Source organism: Chelonia mydas, chromosome 12, assembly GCF_015237465.2.
Source record: "Chelonia mydas isolate rCheMyd1 chromosome 12, rCheMyd1.pri.v2, whole genome shotgun sequence".
Taxonomy (NCBI): Eukaryota; Metazoa; Chordata; order Testudines; family Cheloniidae; genus Chelonia; species Chelonia mydas.
The window spans coordinates 5,569,232-5,584,143 of NC_051252.2; the positions used below are offsets into that span (position 1 = coordinate 5,569,232).

Consider the following 14,912-nt stretch of genomic DNA (forward strand, 5'->3'; position numbering starts at 1 on the left):
TAAATCATATGTGCTGTGAAAGGCAACTGGGAGAAAGTGAAGCCATTCAGAACTGATTGGCTAAATGATGTTTGCTTATCAGAGGTTATCCTGTATTGCTTTCCGTCTCTATTTGGATCATAGGATAATAATCCTTTTAGAGTGCCTTTTATCTGAATATCTCCCAGTGCTTTACAGAGCTATACGTAAGTATAATTATCACCAGTTTACAGATAGGGAGATCGAGTGCAAAGAATGTAAAAGACTTGACCAGCGTGCCACAGTAATCTTGTGGAAGTCTCTCTGTTTAGGGCTCTAAAGACTATACCATGCTCCTACTCTATTAAATATATAACTTTGTTTTTTTCCTTACAGGGTATTGAATATTTATATTTGTTACAAAATCTGAATTTATATTACAATCATATCTCATCCTTGCTGGAAGTGTCTCGCCTCCAAACATTACCAGTCCTCTCAGAGCTGGATCTGCGCCTCAACCCCATTACCAGAAAAGAATCCGATTATAGACTGTTCGCTGTCTATACGCTACAAGCCCTGGAAAAACTGGGTGAGAGATATTACTGTTGAATGCTGAAAAAAAGGTATTCAGTAGCAGCAATCTGTTATTACTGGATCAGTGTCATAAACTGTTGTGGCAGTTCATACACACCATGGGAAGGAGCCTTTCTCCCATGTCGTTTATCAGCTCCACAGGCTCCTCCCTTCTTGCTGAGTTTATAACCATGCAAATTGTGGTTCTTCCAAGTTCTGCAGGTAAAGCTGGCAAAACCAGTCATCTCTACAGTTCCCATAGTTGTGGTTCAGAGACCTTACAAGCTCTTCAAGTTTAACAGCTCAGTATTTTTCCTTCCTTCTCCTAGAAAATCCAAACAAACAATTGTATAAATGTAACTTTACAAATTTAAATCCTCAGCATAGGAAATGAAAAACATAAGGCACTCCTAGTAATGCTGACTCAGCCACAAAGTGTTGCTTTGTAAAGGCTCATCCCTGGTCTACAGTCTTTTCTGCCGTGTGTAAGAAGGACTGTTTCTACAGTCTGTGCAGAGCTGCACTCCAGTTAAATGTTTTATAATTCTGTGTTTTTCCGACTGTTTGAAGGTACTTGATTAGACCTCAGCATCACTTTATGCTCGACCTGGAATTAAGTCTTCATCCTGAATTTATCATGTTGCAGTCTGTTGCTATGGAAATAACTGAAGACAAAAGCAGGTTTATGATTTCACTACAGAATCCATGTGAAAAAGCTGAAGTCAAAGCAGGCTGTTGCCATGGCAGTAGACTGGAAAGTGAAGTATGCCCTATGTTGGCTAGCCTTTTTCCATTTGGATACTCAGTTCAGTGCACAGCTACTATGAGTTAGGGAGGAGTGTGGCTAATAATTCTGTCCCTCTCTTGGCATGTCTGAGGCACTCTGACCCCAAAGTGGACTAAGGTAAGTATGTATACTTGGGCTAAAATTTTAAAGAGCCTTGAGTAACTTAGGCCATGCCTACATGACAAAACTATGTCGACCTAACTTACGACAGCATACAGACACTACAGTTATTAAATCATTGGTGTGCATGCATGCTTGGCTCTTTGTAATAGTGGTGTGCGTCCTCACCAGGCGCGCTTGTTATCGATTGTATTGCCAGCATGGGGCACTGTGGGATGGCTGCTGAAAGGCAGTAACAGTTGTAAGTAATGTGGCCTCTACACTGATACTGCGCCCACCTAATTACATCGACCGTGGCTCCACACCGCTCGGGGAGGTGGTTTTACTACATCAGCATAGAGAGGCACTTATGTCGGCGGGAGCCAAATTTAAGTGAAGACCCTCCCACAAGATGCAGGGCAGCTTATGTCAACCTAACCCTGTAGTGTAGACCAGGCCTCAGTTCCTTTTCAAAAGTGATTCCAGCACAAGAGAGCCTAGACCTTATTCAAAGTCAATGGAAGTTAAGCTCCTAATTCAGAGGCACACTTGAAAAGTTTACTATTGGTATTTAGATCCTAGCTTAAAATCTCTGTTGGAGCCATGGTAATGAACAGCACCACTCTGCTCCCTTAAATTCCTCCCCACCTTGACTTAGATCTTTTTAGGCCTGGCTTTGGAATCATCAGGTGTTTTGCTGTGGACATCGATTTCAATGTTGTAACGAGGCAGGCTTCTCCTCACCCTGCAAAGGATCCATTGCCACACCCAGAGTCTCTTTTAGATGGTTTTATTTTCCCAAACTTAAGCAAACCAAACAAACACAGTTCTGCAGTTCACGCTGGGCTATAACTCCCAGGGGATGTTTCCTCTTTACCTTTCAGGCACTCATTCTGCTTCCTCTCCCATGGGACACTGGAAACCTTGCTTCCTACTTCTGACTCATTAGGTCTTTCTTACTTCCCCAGGTCAGGGGCCCTCCTTTAAAGCCTAATCCGGGGCCAGGTCTAAGAAATTAGGTTGCTATAAAGCATTCCAACCCCTGGTGTAAGCAGTGCTATGTTGATGGGAGAGCTTCTCCCATCAACAGAGCTACCGCCTCTGGGGGAGGTAGAATATCTATGCTGATGCAAGAAGCCCTCCTGTCAGCATAGGTAGCATCTTCACTGAAGTGCTACAGCGGCACAGCTGCCCTTGTACAGTGTTTTAGGGGTAGACCAGCCCTGGGTCAGCTGGTGCAGCACAAGTACACTGGCCCTGCTCCCTCTTAAAGGGTCAGTCACCCTGTAACAAATGTCTACGTTGATTTTATTATATTCATCTGGGGTCTCATGGCCTCTGTAACAACCATAAAATTGGCTCAGGTAGCTCTGTAGCATACTGGGGGAGTTGGGCCACACTGTGTTGGGTCCTACAAACACAGACTGTTCCTGCCCTGGAGGGATTAGGATTTAAAAGACCTAAACAAATGAAGGGGTGGGGATGGGGCTGTAACATATAAACCAATGAATGTAATGATAAATTGGCTTGATTTTGTGCTAGTTACATGTTTTGTTGTTGAGCTATTTATTTCACGTTGGGTGAGGTAGGGTGACCATGAATAGCAAGGAAAGAGGAGTTAATAAAAATAAGGGAACAAGAACAGAAAGAAAGGGACAGTCACAGCTCACCGCGTGCCTAGCCAAGTTACGAAAATGTGCTCTACTTCTGGCTGTCCTTGAAAAACACCTGAAGATTCCAACTGGTGCAGAATCCTGTGTAACTCACTTCTTAAGGAGGGTGAGCTGCTATGAGCATGTAACACCAGTGCTCTGTACTGGGATATCGGATTCTTCTTTGAGTGCAATTCAGGGTGTTAGTTATGGTCTTTAAAGCCCTGAATGGGACTCTCCCATCTGGGTGTTCTCTCTCTAATATATCCTATTGCAGGAGTTACAATCTTCTTGGATCCTTGGGTTAGACTGTCTGTGGTGGGCAGGGGGGTGTTCTCCGTGGAGAGCCACGCCTCTGGGCCTTTTCCCTCCAGTGGTCAGCCAGAGCCAGAGTCTGGAAAGCTTCATGACATAGACTAAAAGACTTATTGAATTGGACAGCCATTTGAAAATCTTTGGCTTAACATAACAGGGATTGGAGTTTTGCTGAGGAACAGGGGTTCCATTGGTGGACCTTTCAGTGGCTTGAGACACTTGCATTTTGACTTCTTCAGACCTGCTGATTGTTTATCATGGAGGGGTGCCTGCTCATGTGTGCTGATATAAATTTCTGAATGAATGAAGTGATAATGAGGTGATAATTTCAGAATTATGGGCAAAACATTCCTGGGTATTTCTGAGCTATAGAAGCACCCAAAGTGCTAGTAATGTGCACAGCACACGTTGTATTACTTACCCACAGCCCCAGTCCAGAACACTGCTGAGAGTCCCAGCAGCTAATGTAGTGTTTAGTCAGAGATCTCCATGTTTCAGCCTTGAACTCTGACACAGGGAAAGGTGAGATCTCACTGTTTACTAGTCACAGAATGTGATCTGGAGACAGCACACCCAGTGACAGGAAGGGGAGCAGACTGTAACTTCTTTCAGTCTTGTGTCGATAGAACTTTCACTCCAAAAGGCTGGAGGCTGTTAGGCCCCCCTGCTTGTGTTCTAACTCTTCCAGTAGCCTCCCCTTCAAATGTTCTGCCCTTAGCCCTACAAACACCCCTCTAGCCACAGGTTTTTGTCCCTGTGCCAAAACCACCACCCTCAGCTTACTGCAGTGCAAAGAACCATGGGATATGGCCCCAGCTGTCTAAGGGCTTGACTACCTGGTGGAGTGATGCACTCTACGGGGTTGTGATTTCTAAAGCGCGCTAATGTGTTGTGCATCAACTGATCTGTGTAGATGACGCAGATGCACACTAAAAGTTCCAGAATGCATCTTAACGTAATACTATTTCAGACAGCACTACGTTAAAGCGCCCCAGCAGGGTTTGTGCCGCTCAATTAATGCACTACATGTTAGTGCGCTTTAGAAATCACACCTCCGTAGAGTGCATTACCGCACCACGTAGACAAATCTTTAGTGCCACACATGAGTGAGTGAAGCTCCAGCTATGTGGACACAGCAACTGGAGTGTTACTTTGCCGTGTGGCTCCTTTTACTCGAGCTAGGCCAGCTTGGCAGAGCTATCGTAAGTGTAGATAGCACACGTTAGTGTAATGTCTGAAAATTACAGCCTGAAAAGTGAAAGTTTAAGAAAGGCATAAGCAGTTGAAAGGGGGAGGGGGGATAGAGTGGAGTTGTTTGTGTAATCTTCATTTAAACAGGTGCTACCACTCCCTCAAACAAAAAAAATTCAAAGCGTTCATCTTATGTTTCTTGATGACACTAAATGCACACATTTGGGCAATGGGTGATAAAGCAATTTATCAGAATCTTAGAAATTAATTCCCTTCTGATTTTGAATTAACTTGCTAATAAAGTGATACGCTGAATATTCATATGGAAATACTTTTGTAATAATATTAGCAGCTGCACTGTGAGCGTATCCCATACATTCCAAATGGGGTTACATATATCTTTTTCTTTGGTTAGGTTAATATGTTGTCAGTTTTCTAATCATTAATGGAATTTCACCTGGTGTGAGAAAGGCTTTAATTGTTAATATTTTACTTCCCCAAGTTGTGGTTATGCAGTATACAGGCTGTTGCTGTGGCAGTTAAGAGAGTCTGTTTTTGCTTACACTTGTGATAACAGACGTCCAGGCTACACTGTAACGCTAGTGTGCTTATACGCAAAAGGAAATCTAGAAATGTTCAACTAATCTTTCCTCTTTTTAGATGACAGAATAGTGAGGGAGAGTGAAAGAAAATCTGCCATGCTGCATTTTGGCCTAAAGAGAAAAGAGGATTGTTTATTTTCTGAAAAAGAAAGCGTAAGGTAAGAATGTTTGTTTTGTGTTTAATTGATAGTGCCCTACATAGTGATTTGATGTTCCTTTGCCAGGTAGACAAAGTCCCTGGAAATAAATATAACAAACCCCCTGCCATCAGGAATCTATGGGTATGTCTACCCAGGGATAAAAAACCCACGGCTGACTTGGGTCAACTGACTCAGGCTCGTGGGGCTTTGGCTTCGGGGCTGAAAAATTGCTGTACAGACATTTGGGCTTAGGCTGGAGCCTGAGCTCTGGGACTCTGCGAGGGTGGAGAATCCCAGAGCTCGGGCTCCCCTGAGCCCGAATGTCTATGCAGCAATTTTTAGCACCATGAGCCCGAGTCAGCTGACCCTGGCCAGCCACAGCTGTGCTGAGGGTCTTTTATCCCTGTGTAGACATACCCTATGAGTCTCTGGGCCAAATTCAGCTTGGGTAAGGAGATGCCACTCAACTGACTTCAGTTTGGCCCTGATGGTAAATAGTTACTATCCCTTGGAATTATCTCCTGTAGAAATCAAGGGCTGTAAAAAATGATTGGTACTTTACTGTTCTGCCTAAAATCTGTTCAACTCTGATTATCTAAAAAATGACTAAGCACTACAACGGAAAGGAATATTATGGAACACACCTTAGCTATGTCACTGGGAAATCTGTCTTTCTTTGCTCTGTGTCAATTTGCTAATTCATAGGGTTTTGTATTATTCAACTCAAGTTTTCTCTAAATTGTTTCAGTTCTTTACAGCACCATAAGTTGTACCTGTACTTACAAAATATATTGCTTTGGGTTATGCTACCAAAGGCAACATGCAACATGATTAACTGGCACACAGAAGTATATAATTTCTCTGAATATAAAAGGCAAGCTTTTGAAAAGAGCCCAGATTCCTTTTAGGTGCCTAACTCAAGTGGCAAGATTTTCTACTTTTGAAAATCTGGCTGCTTCAGCTGGGTGCCTAAACAGGACCTGAGCTCTTTTAAAAATTGGGCCAGCAGTGTTTTGAGAATATCTTATTAACACCAGACATGCAAGTGCTTGTCATGTCTCAATAGATGCAATTCCATGCTAAAATAGGTTTAAAATGGGGGCTCTATTTCTGTTTGTCTCTACGTGTAGTTGCCTTTCTGTGGGAAATTTTACACCATGATAATTCATGTCCTTTTAATTTTTTTTTGTAGGTTTTTTAGCTTCTTATCATAAATTTCTAATGCAAGTGTTTTTGGAATTAATCTCTGGCTAAAATTTGGCAGGGATTTTAACTCTTTATTGTTGATGGGCCACATTTGCAAAAGACCTCAGGACCTAACTGCTCCTACTGTTCTCACTGGGAGCTGCTGGCCACTGAGCACTTCTGAAAATCGGGTGCCAGTTGTGAGTGCAGAACACGTCTGAAAATCCGGCCTAGGGTGCATCTTTAAACCAATGTTGACTATCTACACAAAACTTGTGAGGAAAAATTTGAGCGTATCTGAGACAACAGGTAGTTTTCGGGGGGGATATGTTGGGTTAAGGGAATTTTTCTCCATTTTTCATAGAAGGAAATGTATCTGTCAGCAGAGACTCGGTCAATGAATCTTCTCTTTCGGAGACACTCACAAAGAATTGTCCACTTACAAAATGGCTCCCATCTCCCATTGTTCTCTGTAGGCTTGTTGCCTCAGACTGCCCTCAAATAATTAGTTGCCATTTCCCCAGGTCTTATAAGGAAGAAAGTTAGATTGCCCTTAGCAATAATGGCCGCTGCTTCCCATTGTTCTCAGCTGCAGTATAACCGTTGAATATTCATCTTATTAAAGCCAAAGACTCAAGCACAAAGACCAGTCTGTTCAGTGGTTGTAATTTTATACAACATGGCCACTGAGTTTTCACCGGTATAAAGTAACTCTGTCTGTAGCCCAACTTCCCTAAAAGACCCAAATACAACAGTGCTAGGGATTTCCTTTTTCCACTCAACATACAGCATAAGTCATAGTACTTCTCTCGCCTTGCTTCACCAAAGTAACAATCAACAATATTTTAAATGCTGCAAAGGGCTCTGTTCCAGATTGGCATATACAAGTCTTGAAAATCTGTTTACATACCAGTAACTCTTTACAAATATTTCAACAAAATATTGATCGCATTTACATAGCTGAAACAGTATAGAGAGAGGGTAAAGTGCCTGAACCCTGAGATATATTCAGCATATTTTTCTGCCCTGTCTCTGACTAAACCCATTGTGATCCCCATCCCATGAGGTTCTCAGTGCCTCCTGAACAGTGATGATTGTTCCCCAACTCCCATTGTCTTCAGGGGAAAATTAGGGATCTCAGCCACTTCCAGGACTGGCCATTTTACCATTGTCTTCAAAGGAAGCAAGATTAGACCATCCGATCTGAATCCATTTTAAGTTAATGTAAGGGCTTGTGTACATGACCATTTAGTTCACAGCAAGCTGGAATATGAATCTACCCCATGCTAACCTGCCACACACTAACTTTCCATATGGACCCTGCTGATGCACACTGAGGGCTTGTCTATGTGGTGCTTTAAAGTGCACTAGCTGGGGTGTGAATTCTAGTGTCCACCATAGTGTCGCACGTTAACTGGCCATGTGGACCCTGATGGCACTCACTAAAAGTTCCCTAGTGCATGATGATATCATCCCATTTCGAACAGTCCTACATCCGTGTGCACTTAGGGAATGTGTAGTGCCTGCCAGGAGGGTCCATGTAGCCAGTTAGTATGCAATATGCTTGTATGTGCTAGAATTTATACCCCAGCTGGTGTACACTAGTGCACTTTGTAGACAAGCGTTAACAGTTTCTTAGTACACTTTGACTGAGTCCCGTTGCAAAGCAGGGTAGATGAAAGCACACTAAGGAACTGTTTGTGGACCCTGCTGATGCACACTAACAGTTCCTTAGTGTGCTTTGATCTACCCCACTTTGAAACGGGACTGGATCAAAGCACTCTAAGAAACAGTTAGTGTGCGGAGATAGATTTACACCTCAGATTGCCATGAGCTAAATGTTTGAGTAGAACAGCCCTAAGAAAATCGTCACTCTTCTATGCTGGGATAGACAGTGGTTTACTTTGCAGCAAAGCCTGTTGCCAACTGTGTCCACATATCTATTCAGGGGACACCATCATAGGGCCTAATCACATCAGCCACACTATCAGAGGCTTGTTCACCTGCACATCTACCAATGTGCTATATGCCATCATGTGCCAGCAATGCCCCTCTGCCATGTACATTGGTCAAACTGGACACTCTCTACGTAAAAGAATAAATGGACACAAATCAGACGTCAAGAATTATAACATTCAAAAACCAGTCAGAGAACACTTCAATCTCCCTGGTCACTCAATTACAGACCTAAAAGTCGCAATATTACAACAAAAAAACTTCAAAAACAGACTCCAATGAGAGACTGCTGAATTGGAATTAATTTGCAAACTGGAAACCATTAAATTAGGCTTGAATAAAGACTGGAAGTGGATGGGACATTACACAAAGTAAAACTATTTCCCCATGTTTATTTTTCCCTCCTACTGTTCCTCACCTTCTTGTCAACTGCTGGAAATGGCCCATCTTCATTATCACTACAAAAGGCTGGTTTTTTTTTCTCTCCTGCTGATAACAGCTCACCGTAACTGATCACTCTCATTATAGTGTGCATGGTAATACCCATTGTTTCACGTTTTCTGTGTATATAAAATTGTCCTACTATATTTTCCACCGCATGCATCTGATGAAGTGGGCTGTAGCCCACGAAACCTTATGCTCAAATAAATTTGTTAGTCTCTAAGGCGCCACAAGTACTTCTGTTCTTTTTGGTAGAAGAGAAAGTGGTAGATCAGAAACTTTTGGTATCTATGGCATGCCTTTTAAACCAGTCATATTTTTCTTGTCTGTACTTGCATCCAGAGGGTGGGGGTATTCTTTGTAAAATGTAACTGGTAGGAAATGACATTTTGAGGAAGAAAAGGAGTGTAAACAGGGTACTAAAATTCTATTACATTTGGGTACAGTCGCAGGGCTTGATTCTGCCGCTGTTACTCATATTACTCCACATCTAACCCTGGTAAATCTCTTTTCTGTTGCAGCTGTAGGGAGAATACAGTGAAGAACTATGCAGTAGATAAAGGGACTTCTTCAGTATCTAGTTTAGATATTGATAGCAGCAGAAATCAAACTGGTAAGTTGCTTCTTACCAATTAATGTAGCAAATACAAAGATGTATAGTAGGCCTGTATACAAGGGTTGGAAATACGCAGGTATTGAAAATACAGGAGGAAGCGTAGCCTCATGTTTTGTTCTAACTAATTTTAGAAATCACTCAGTAATTAGCATCTCTTTAAAAGGAAAAAGTTCAAGCTACTGACTACAGTCCATGTACCAAAACTAAAGTGCACTGCCTTTGAGATTTGGCTGTGTAGATCCACACTCTGGGCTTTGTGCATCCCCCATGCTGCTAGGTTGGAATCTGCTGTAAAGGAGTGATTGTTGGGGTCCTGGGGGTGTCCCGTTGTGAGCCCAAATATGAGGCTGAAAGGTATTAAAAAAGAATGCACTCCCAACCATTTTCATTTCCTTTTTGGTCACGGGCTGCTCTGGGCTTCAAGGACCTTTAGCCCCCTTTTTGAGCTCTCTTACTCTTTAATAATCATCCTGCAAGGCCCAGACATTAGTGAGTGCACAATGTGCACGGTGCATGTTTTTTAGGGAGAGCTTTTGAAAATTGCAAATGATCAGGTAGTTCTTTCTGAGAATCAACGCTTCTCCCATAATAAAGCAACCGCTTTCTAGTTACCTCTGCAATGTTGAGTCATGGCTTCTAATTATTTTCTCTTTAACAGAGTCAAGCCAAAAGCAGTTAACTCATAAACTTCTGTTAAAATGCGAAGCAAAGGATTCCTCAATAAACACTTCATCTGCTTCTGCAGTACAGGCCAGCAGCTCAGCCAGAGAGAATAAACAATGCAGCAACACACTGGGAACACAAGTAAGACACTCTTGAGTTGTTGTTTAAGCACTAACAATATGCTTGCACATTGCCTGCTCTTCTTTTAAGTGACTTGTATCTATTTTTGGTGATGCTTTAATTTTTTTTCTCCTTCCTTCCTTAGCAGTTGTATGTAATATGAGCGCAGATTGGCTGGATAGCATAGTTCAGTTTAGCTTTTTCCTTTTACTTTAACATCATTTAAAAGGCACATTAAGTTCAGTGCAAAAATCTTTATGAATAGAGCCTTAAGATTGGGAATTGAAATGCACAATAGTCAAGAAATTCATAACTATGGTTCCTACAGCTACAATAAGTTGCCCACATATTAGGCCAGCTCAGATGTCCCAGAACTGCAGTTGGTACACATGGGGGCAGCATAGATAGCTTGGTCCCAGGGCACACTGAATGGCTTGCTCTAACGTGGTAATAACAGCCCCAAATTGACGATGTGGCACATGCTCTAGCCATGCCGTTAGCTCTCCCCATACGCTCCATATTGGCAGGAGTGGACAGTGTACCCCCACACTGGCTTGCCACCACCGCCTGGGGACTCCCATCCACAAGGGGAAACTCTATTTTCCATCCTCTTTGGGCTACTTGAACTGAGGCTATACTCTGATTCATTGTACCTACAACTGTCAGCTTAAAATCATAAATGGGTATATAGACTACTTCAGATATGCAGCGTGACCTAGTTCCCTGGGTGTGGGAATCTTTACTTTTGATTGTCCTGATGTTTGTGTTTAATTCTTAACCTTAATGCAGACTTCTAATGACGCAGACGTACTGTGGGTTTGAATTCTTGGTGCTAGTGACTTCATGTTTGAAAAGCTTCTTTTAAATTTGTGTTCAAGCCTGCACTCTTGTGTTCTGCACCTAATTTGTTATCAGTGTTGCCATCTGTAGCCATAGAAAGTCTCTCTGTCTTGTAGCCTGGACAGGATGGGCACAGTTGCAATCCTTTCACTCAGGGAGCACAAGGGCTAGACAAGCCCATGGCTTCACATTTTCAAATTTTCTTTTAATAAGTGGATGACTCGGACCCTTTTGTTTGTCAGTACGAAGTGCATGATTTGATGTTTCAAATATTTTTCAGCTGGAAGAAGTGGCAGGAAAACAGTTGCTGAATCACAGTCATCTGGAAGATGGTAAATCTTTCAATCTTCAATTTTCTTTCAACAGTGGGACTTTTAATTCTTTCCTATACCAATAATAATCCTGTAATTCTTTTTCAAATTCATCCTGCTGCACTACTGAATCTAATATTAACATTGGAACAATTTACCTCTGCTTGTGGTAGATTCTCTATCATAGGCAAATTTTAAATCCAGATTGGATGCTTTTCTAAAAGATCTGCTCTTGTACAAACAGGAATGAATTCCAGGAAATCCTATGGCCTGTGCCATACAGGATATCAGACTAGATGATCACAGTGGTCGCTTATGGCCTTGGAATCTCTGAATCTATTAATTGACTGTACCAGTAGAAGTGGTGCTCTGAGTATAGTTGTCATGTATTTCCTGTACACGATAGGCCGAAGGGCTGCTACAAACAGGTCAGGATTTTGTACCAGGTATGGACTGGCCACAGAGCTTCCTGCTCAGTGATACACACGTATGTTCACTGTAGTCTCCTTTACTGTTCTATCCGGTATGGCAGAGGTTAGCTTAAATAAGGTATATTACAATTTGTTAGTCTCTAAGGTGCCACAAGTACTCCTTTTCTTTTAGCACCATCTAGTGGTTGAACAGTATAATACAGTCACCTCAACTGCTAGAAGAGGGCCTCATCCTCCCTGATTGAACTAGCCTCGTTATCCCTAGCCTGATTCTTGCTTGCATATTTATACATGCCTCTGGAAATTTCCACTACATGCATCTGACGAAGTGGGTATTCACCCACGAAAGCTTATGCTCCAATACATCTGTTAGTCTATAAGGTGCCACTGGACTCTTTGCCGCTTTCACAGATCCAAACTAACATGGCTACCCTTCTGTTACATCAGTATAATACAGTTAAGCATTCCATTACATCTCCTAAGGTTTACATTCCTACCATTTACAAAACGTACACTATCACCCTATCTTTAAAGTTCAGTACAGATCAATGTGTTAAGTATCTCTGAATTGGTACTCTCTCTGTTCTGGTTTTCTAATTACACTAGTAACAATATATAACAACTTGATCATCTGGCAGTCCATTAGTTGCAACGACCGGCAGAGGTCGGTTTGGAATTCTTGAATCTTCTTCTGCATCTGTCACGTGTAAATTTTGCTCGGATTGCTCTTTCTGAGGAACAAACTGTAGATGTTGATAGCTTCTGTTGAACTCTCCACTGTTGGTCTCAGTCACATATGATCAGGGCCGGATTTAGAGGCAGGAGACGGAGACAACTGTCTGGGGTGCTCGGGTTGAGGGGGCACCGGGTGCCGTTTTTGTTATTAGCATGAATAAATACAACTTTACAGATCCTAGCCTAATGTGCAAATGTATTGTCTTATATGACGGATAAATCATGTGTGCAAATCGTTCATCAAAATAATCAAATGGGCTACAAATGCAATAAAAAATAAGGTATTCAAAAGTTTAACAAATGACGGGGGGTGCCAAAGACGTTCCTTGCCTGGGGTGCCATTTGGTGTAGGGCCAGCCCTGCACATGATTTGAGCACTGAATTATTTTTCTTTATTATTGCTGTAGTTGGCTATCCAATTTGACATAAGCGTGGTCACCAGGTTTTAGAGAACTGCCTGGTCTACCTGATTGTAAAAGTTTTCATAAGCTGTTTTTGCCTTTTTTCTGATTTAGCTACTCTTTGTGTCTGGCCACTTTGGAGATAGATTCTTTTCCAGAGTTGGAACAAAAAGAAAAGGAGTACTTGTGGCACCTTAGAGACTAACCAATTTATTTGAGCATAAGCTTTCTTGAGCTACAGCTCACTTCATCGGATGCATACTGTGGAAAGCATAGAAGATCTTTTTATACACACAAAGCATGAAAAAATGGGTGTTTACCACTACAAAAGGTTTTCTCTCCCCCCACCCCACTCTCCTGCTGGTAATAGCTTATCTAAAGTGATCACTCTCCTTACAATGTGTACGATAATCAAGTTGGGCCATTTCCAGCACAAATCCAGGTTTTCTTCCCTCCCTCCCCCCCCCCCCCCCCCCCCCCCCCCACAAACCCACTCTCCTGTTGGTAATAGCTTATCTAAAGTGATCACTCTCCTTACAATGTGTATGATAATCAAGAGTTGGAACAGCAGTTCTGAGTTGTCTTCCCATCAGGAATTGTGCTAGGCTATATCCAGCACCTCCTGCTGGTGTTGTCTCTAGCTCAGAAGAGCAAGGACTGGATTTTCCTGCTGCAGGATTTTCACAAGTACTGCTTTGCTCTCTGCTCACAAGCACAACTGCAGAGGTTGATAGTGGTTGGTCCAGCTGGGCATGATCCATCATAGGTCCCCTGCCAGCTCACCAATGTCTCCTCACTGCACAGGCTCCCAGCTCTCACACCTTTTACTTGTCGCAGCAAAAGAGTTAAAACTTCAAAACCATTAGCACTGGATCTTGCAAAGTCCACTAGAGAAGTATGTTACTCTCTTTGAATTTCCACTGTTTGAAAGTTGTTGGAGATTTTGGGGGGCAATGAACATCACAAAAAGAACATGATTGTGAATGGTGACAGGTCATCTAAATGTGGGGCTTAAGAGAAATGGTGGAAGCCCCATCATTTGAGACATTTAATACCGGAATTTTTCAAGCACTGGGGAATATGTTGTAAGAAATAATCCTGAATTGGTTCTTGTAGGAGAAGGGATAGCTGAGATCTAATGGACCTTTTCCATCTCTAATGTATGATTTCATAAGTGTGTACAACATAAGACATGTTACATTCAGGTGCCTGCTTTCTTATGATTTCTTTCTGTGGGGGCCAGTTCTTCATAGGAGGCTTACAAATGCAGGCAACTTAAGTGGGAAGTTGGAATATGAATAAAAATAACTTTAGGTGAATGTTTTGCAGTTTTCACAATTTTTAACTCCTATGTTTGTGCTTGTTTTTTGCCAGAATACAGATCCCTTCCATCACCACCACAAATGCGTTCATCCCTGCGCTCCCCAGACAAAATAAGAGCCGGACTCACAAGAGGAGGATTTCGGGTTACTTTTTCAGAAAACGATTCCTTAGACTTCTCTCTTGAGAAGGACGTAATAGAAAAACCTAATATTTATTACCTTAACCAGGACATTTCTTCAACCAAGAAACTGCATTTGAGTGACACCAACAAAACGAACCCATACAAGTCACACAGAGATACTGGTCTAGATAGTTATGACCACCTCTACCTTTCCTCCACCCCTCAGAACAAGGACTTTAAGAGACTTCAAAAAGATAAGAGAAGTACAAATTTCAGAGATTACAGTGTAAGCCCTGCTAATGAAATTAAGACAACTTCACAGTCCACTAGTAGTGATCTACTGACACAGCACACTGAGATGGACAATAGCACTCGAAGCCTCTTAAAACTCAATTCAGGTAAAGACATACTTACTTGTCTTAATGGTTTTACTTTTGAGAGGTTCAGGCCAT

At 42.2% G+C, this 14,912-nt stretch overlaps 1 protein-coding gene across 5 annotated transcripts in view; it reads left to right on the forward strand.

Moving 5' to 3' along the window:
* Positions 1-14,912, forward strand: part of LRRC36 (leucine rich repeat containing 36) — a 40,462-nt gene that overhangs the window by 5,260 nt on the left and 20,290 nt on the right. For 3 of the 5 annotated variants that reach the window (XM_043526240.1, XM_043526238.1, XM_043526239.1), the window contains exons 3-8: positions 355-547; positions 5,236-5,335; positions 9,421-9,512; positions 10,174-10,319; positions 11,419-11,470; positions 14,391-14,858. In XM_043526240.1, the coding sequence (XP_043382175.1) occupies positions 355-547; positions 5,236-5,335; positions 9,421-9,512; positions 10,174-10,319; positions 11,419-11,470; positions 14,391-14,858 (1,051 nt within the window). Of the gene's footprint in view, positions 1-354; positions 582-1,211; positions 1,436-5,235; positions 5,336-9,420; positions 9,513-10,173; positions 10,320-11,418; positions 11,471-14,390; positions 14,859-14,912 lie in introns of those variants that run through there. The other 2 variants (XM_043526242.1, XM_043526241.1) reach the window with 2 other exon arrangements.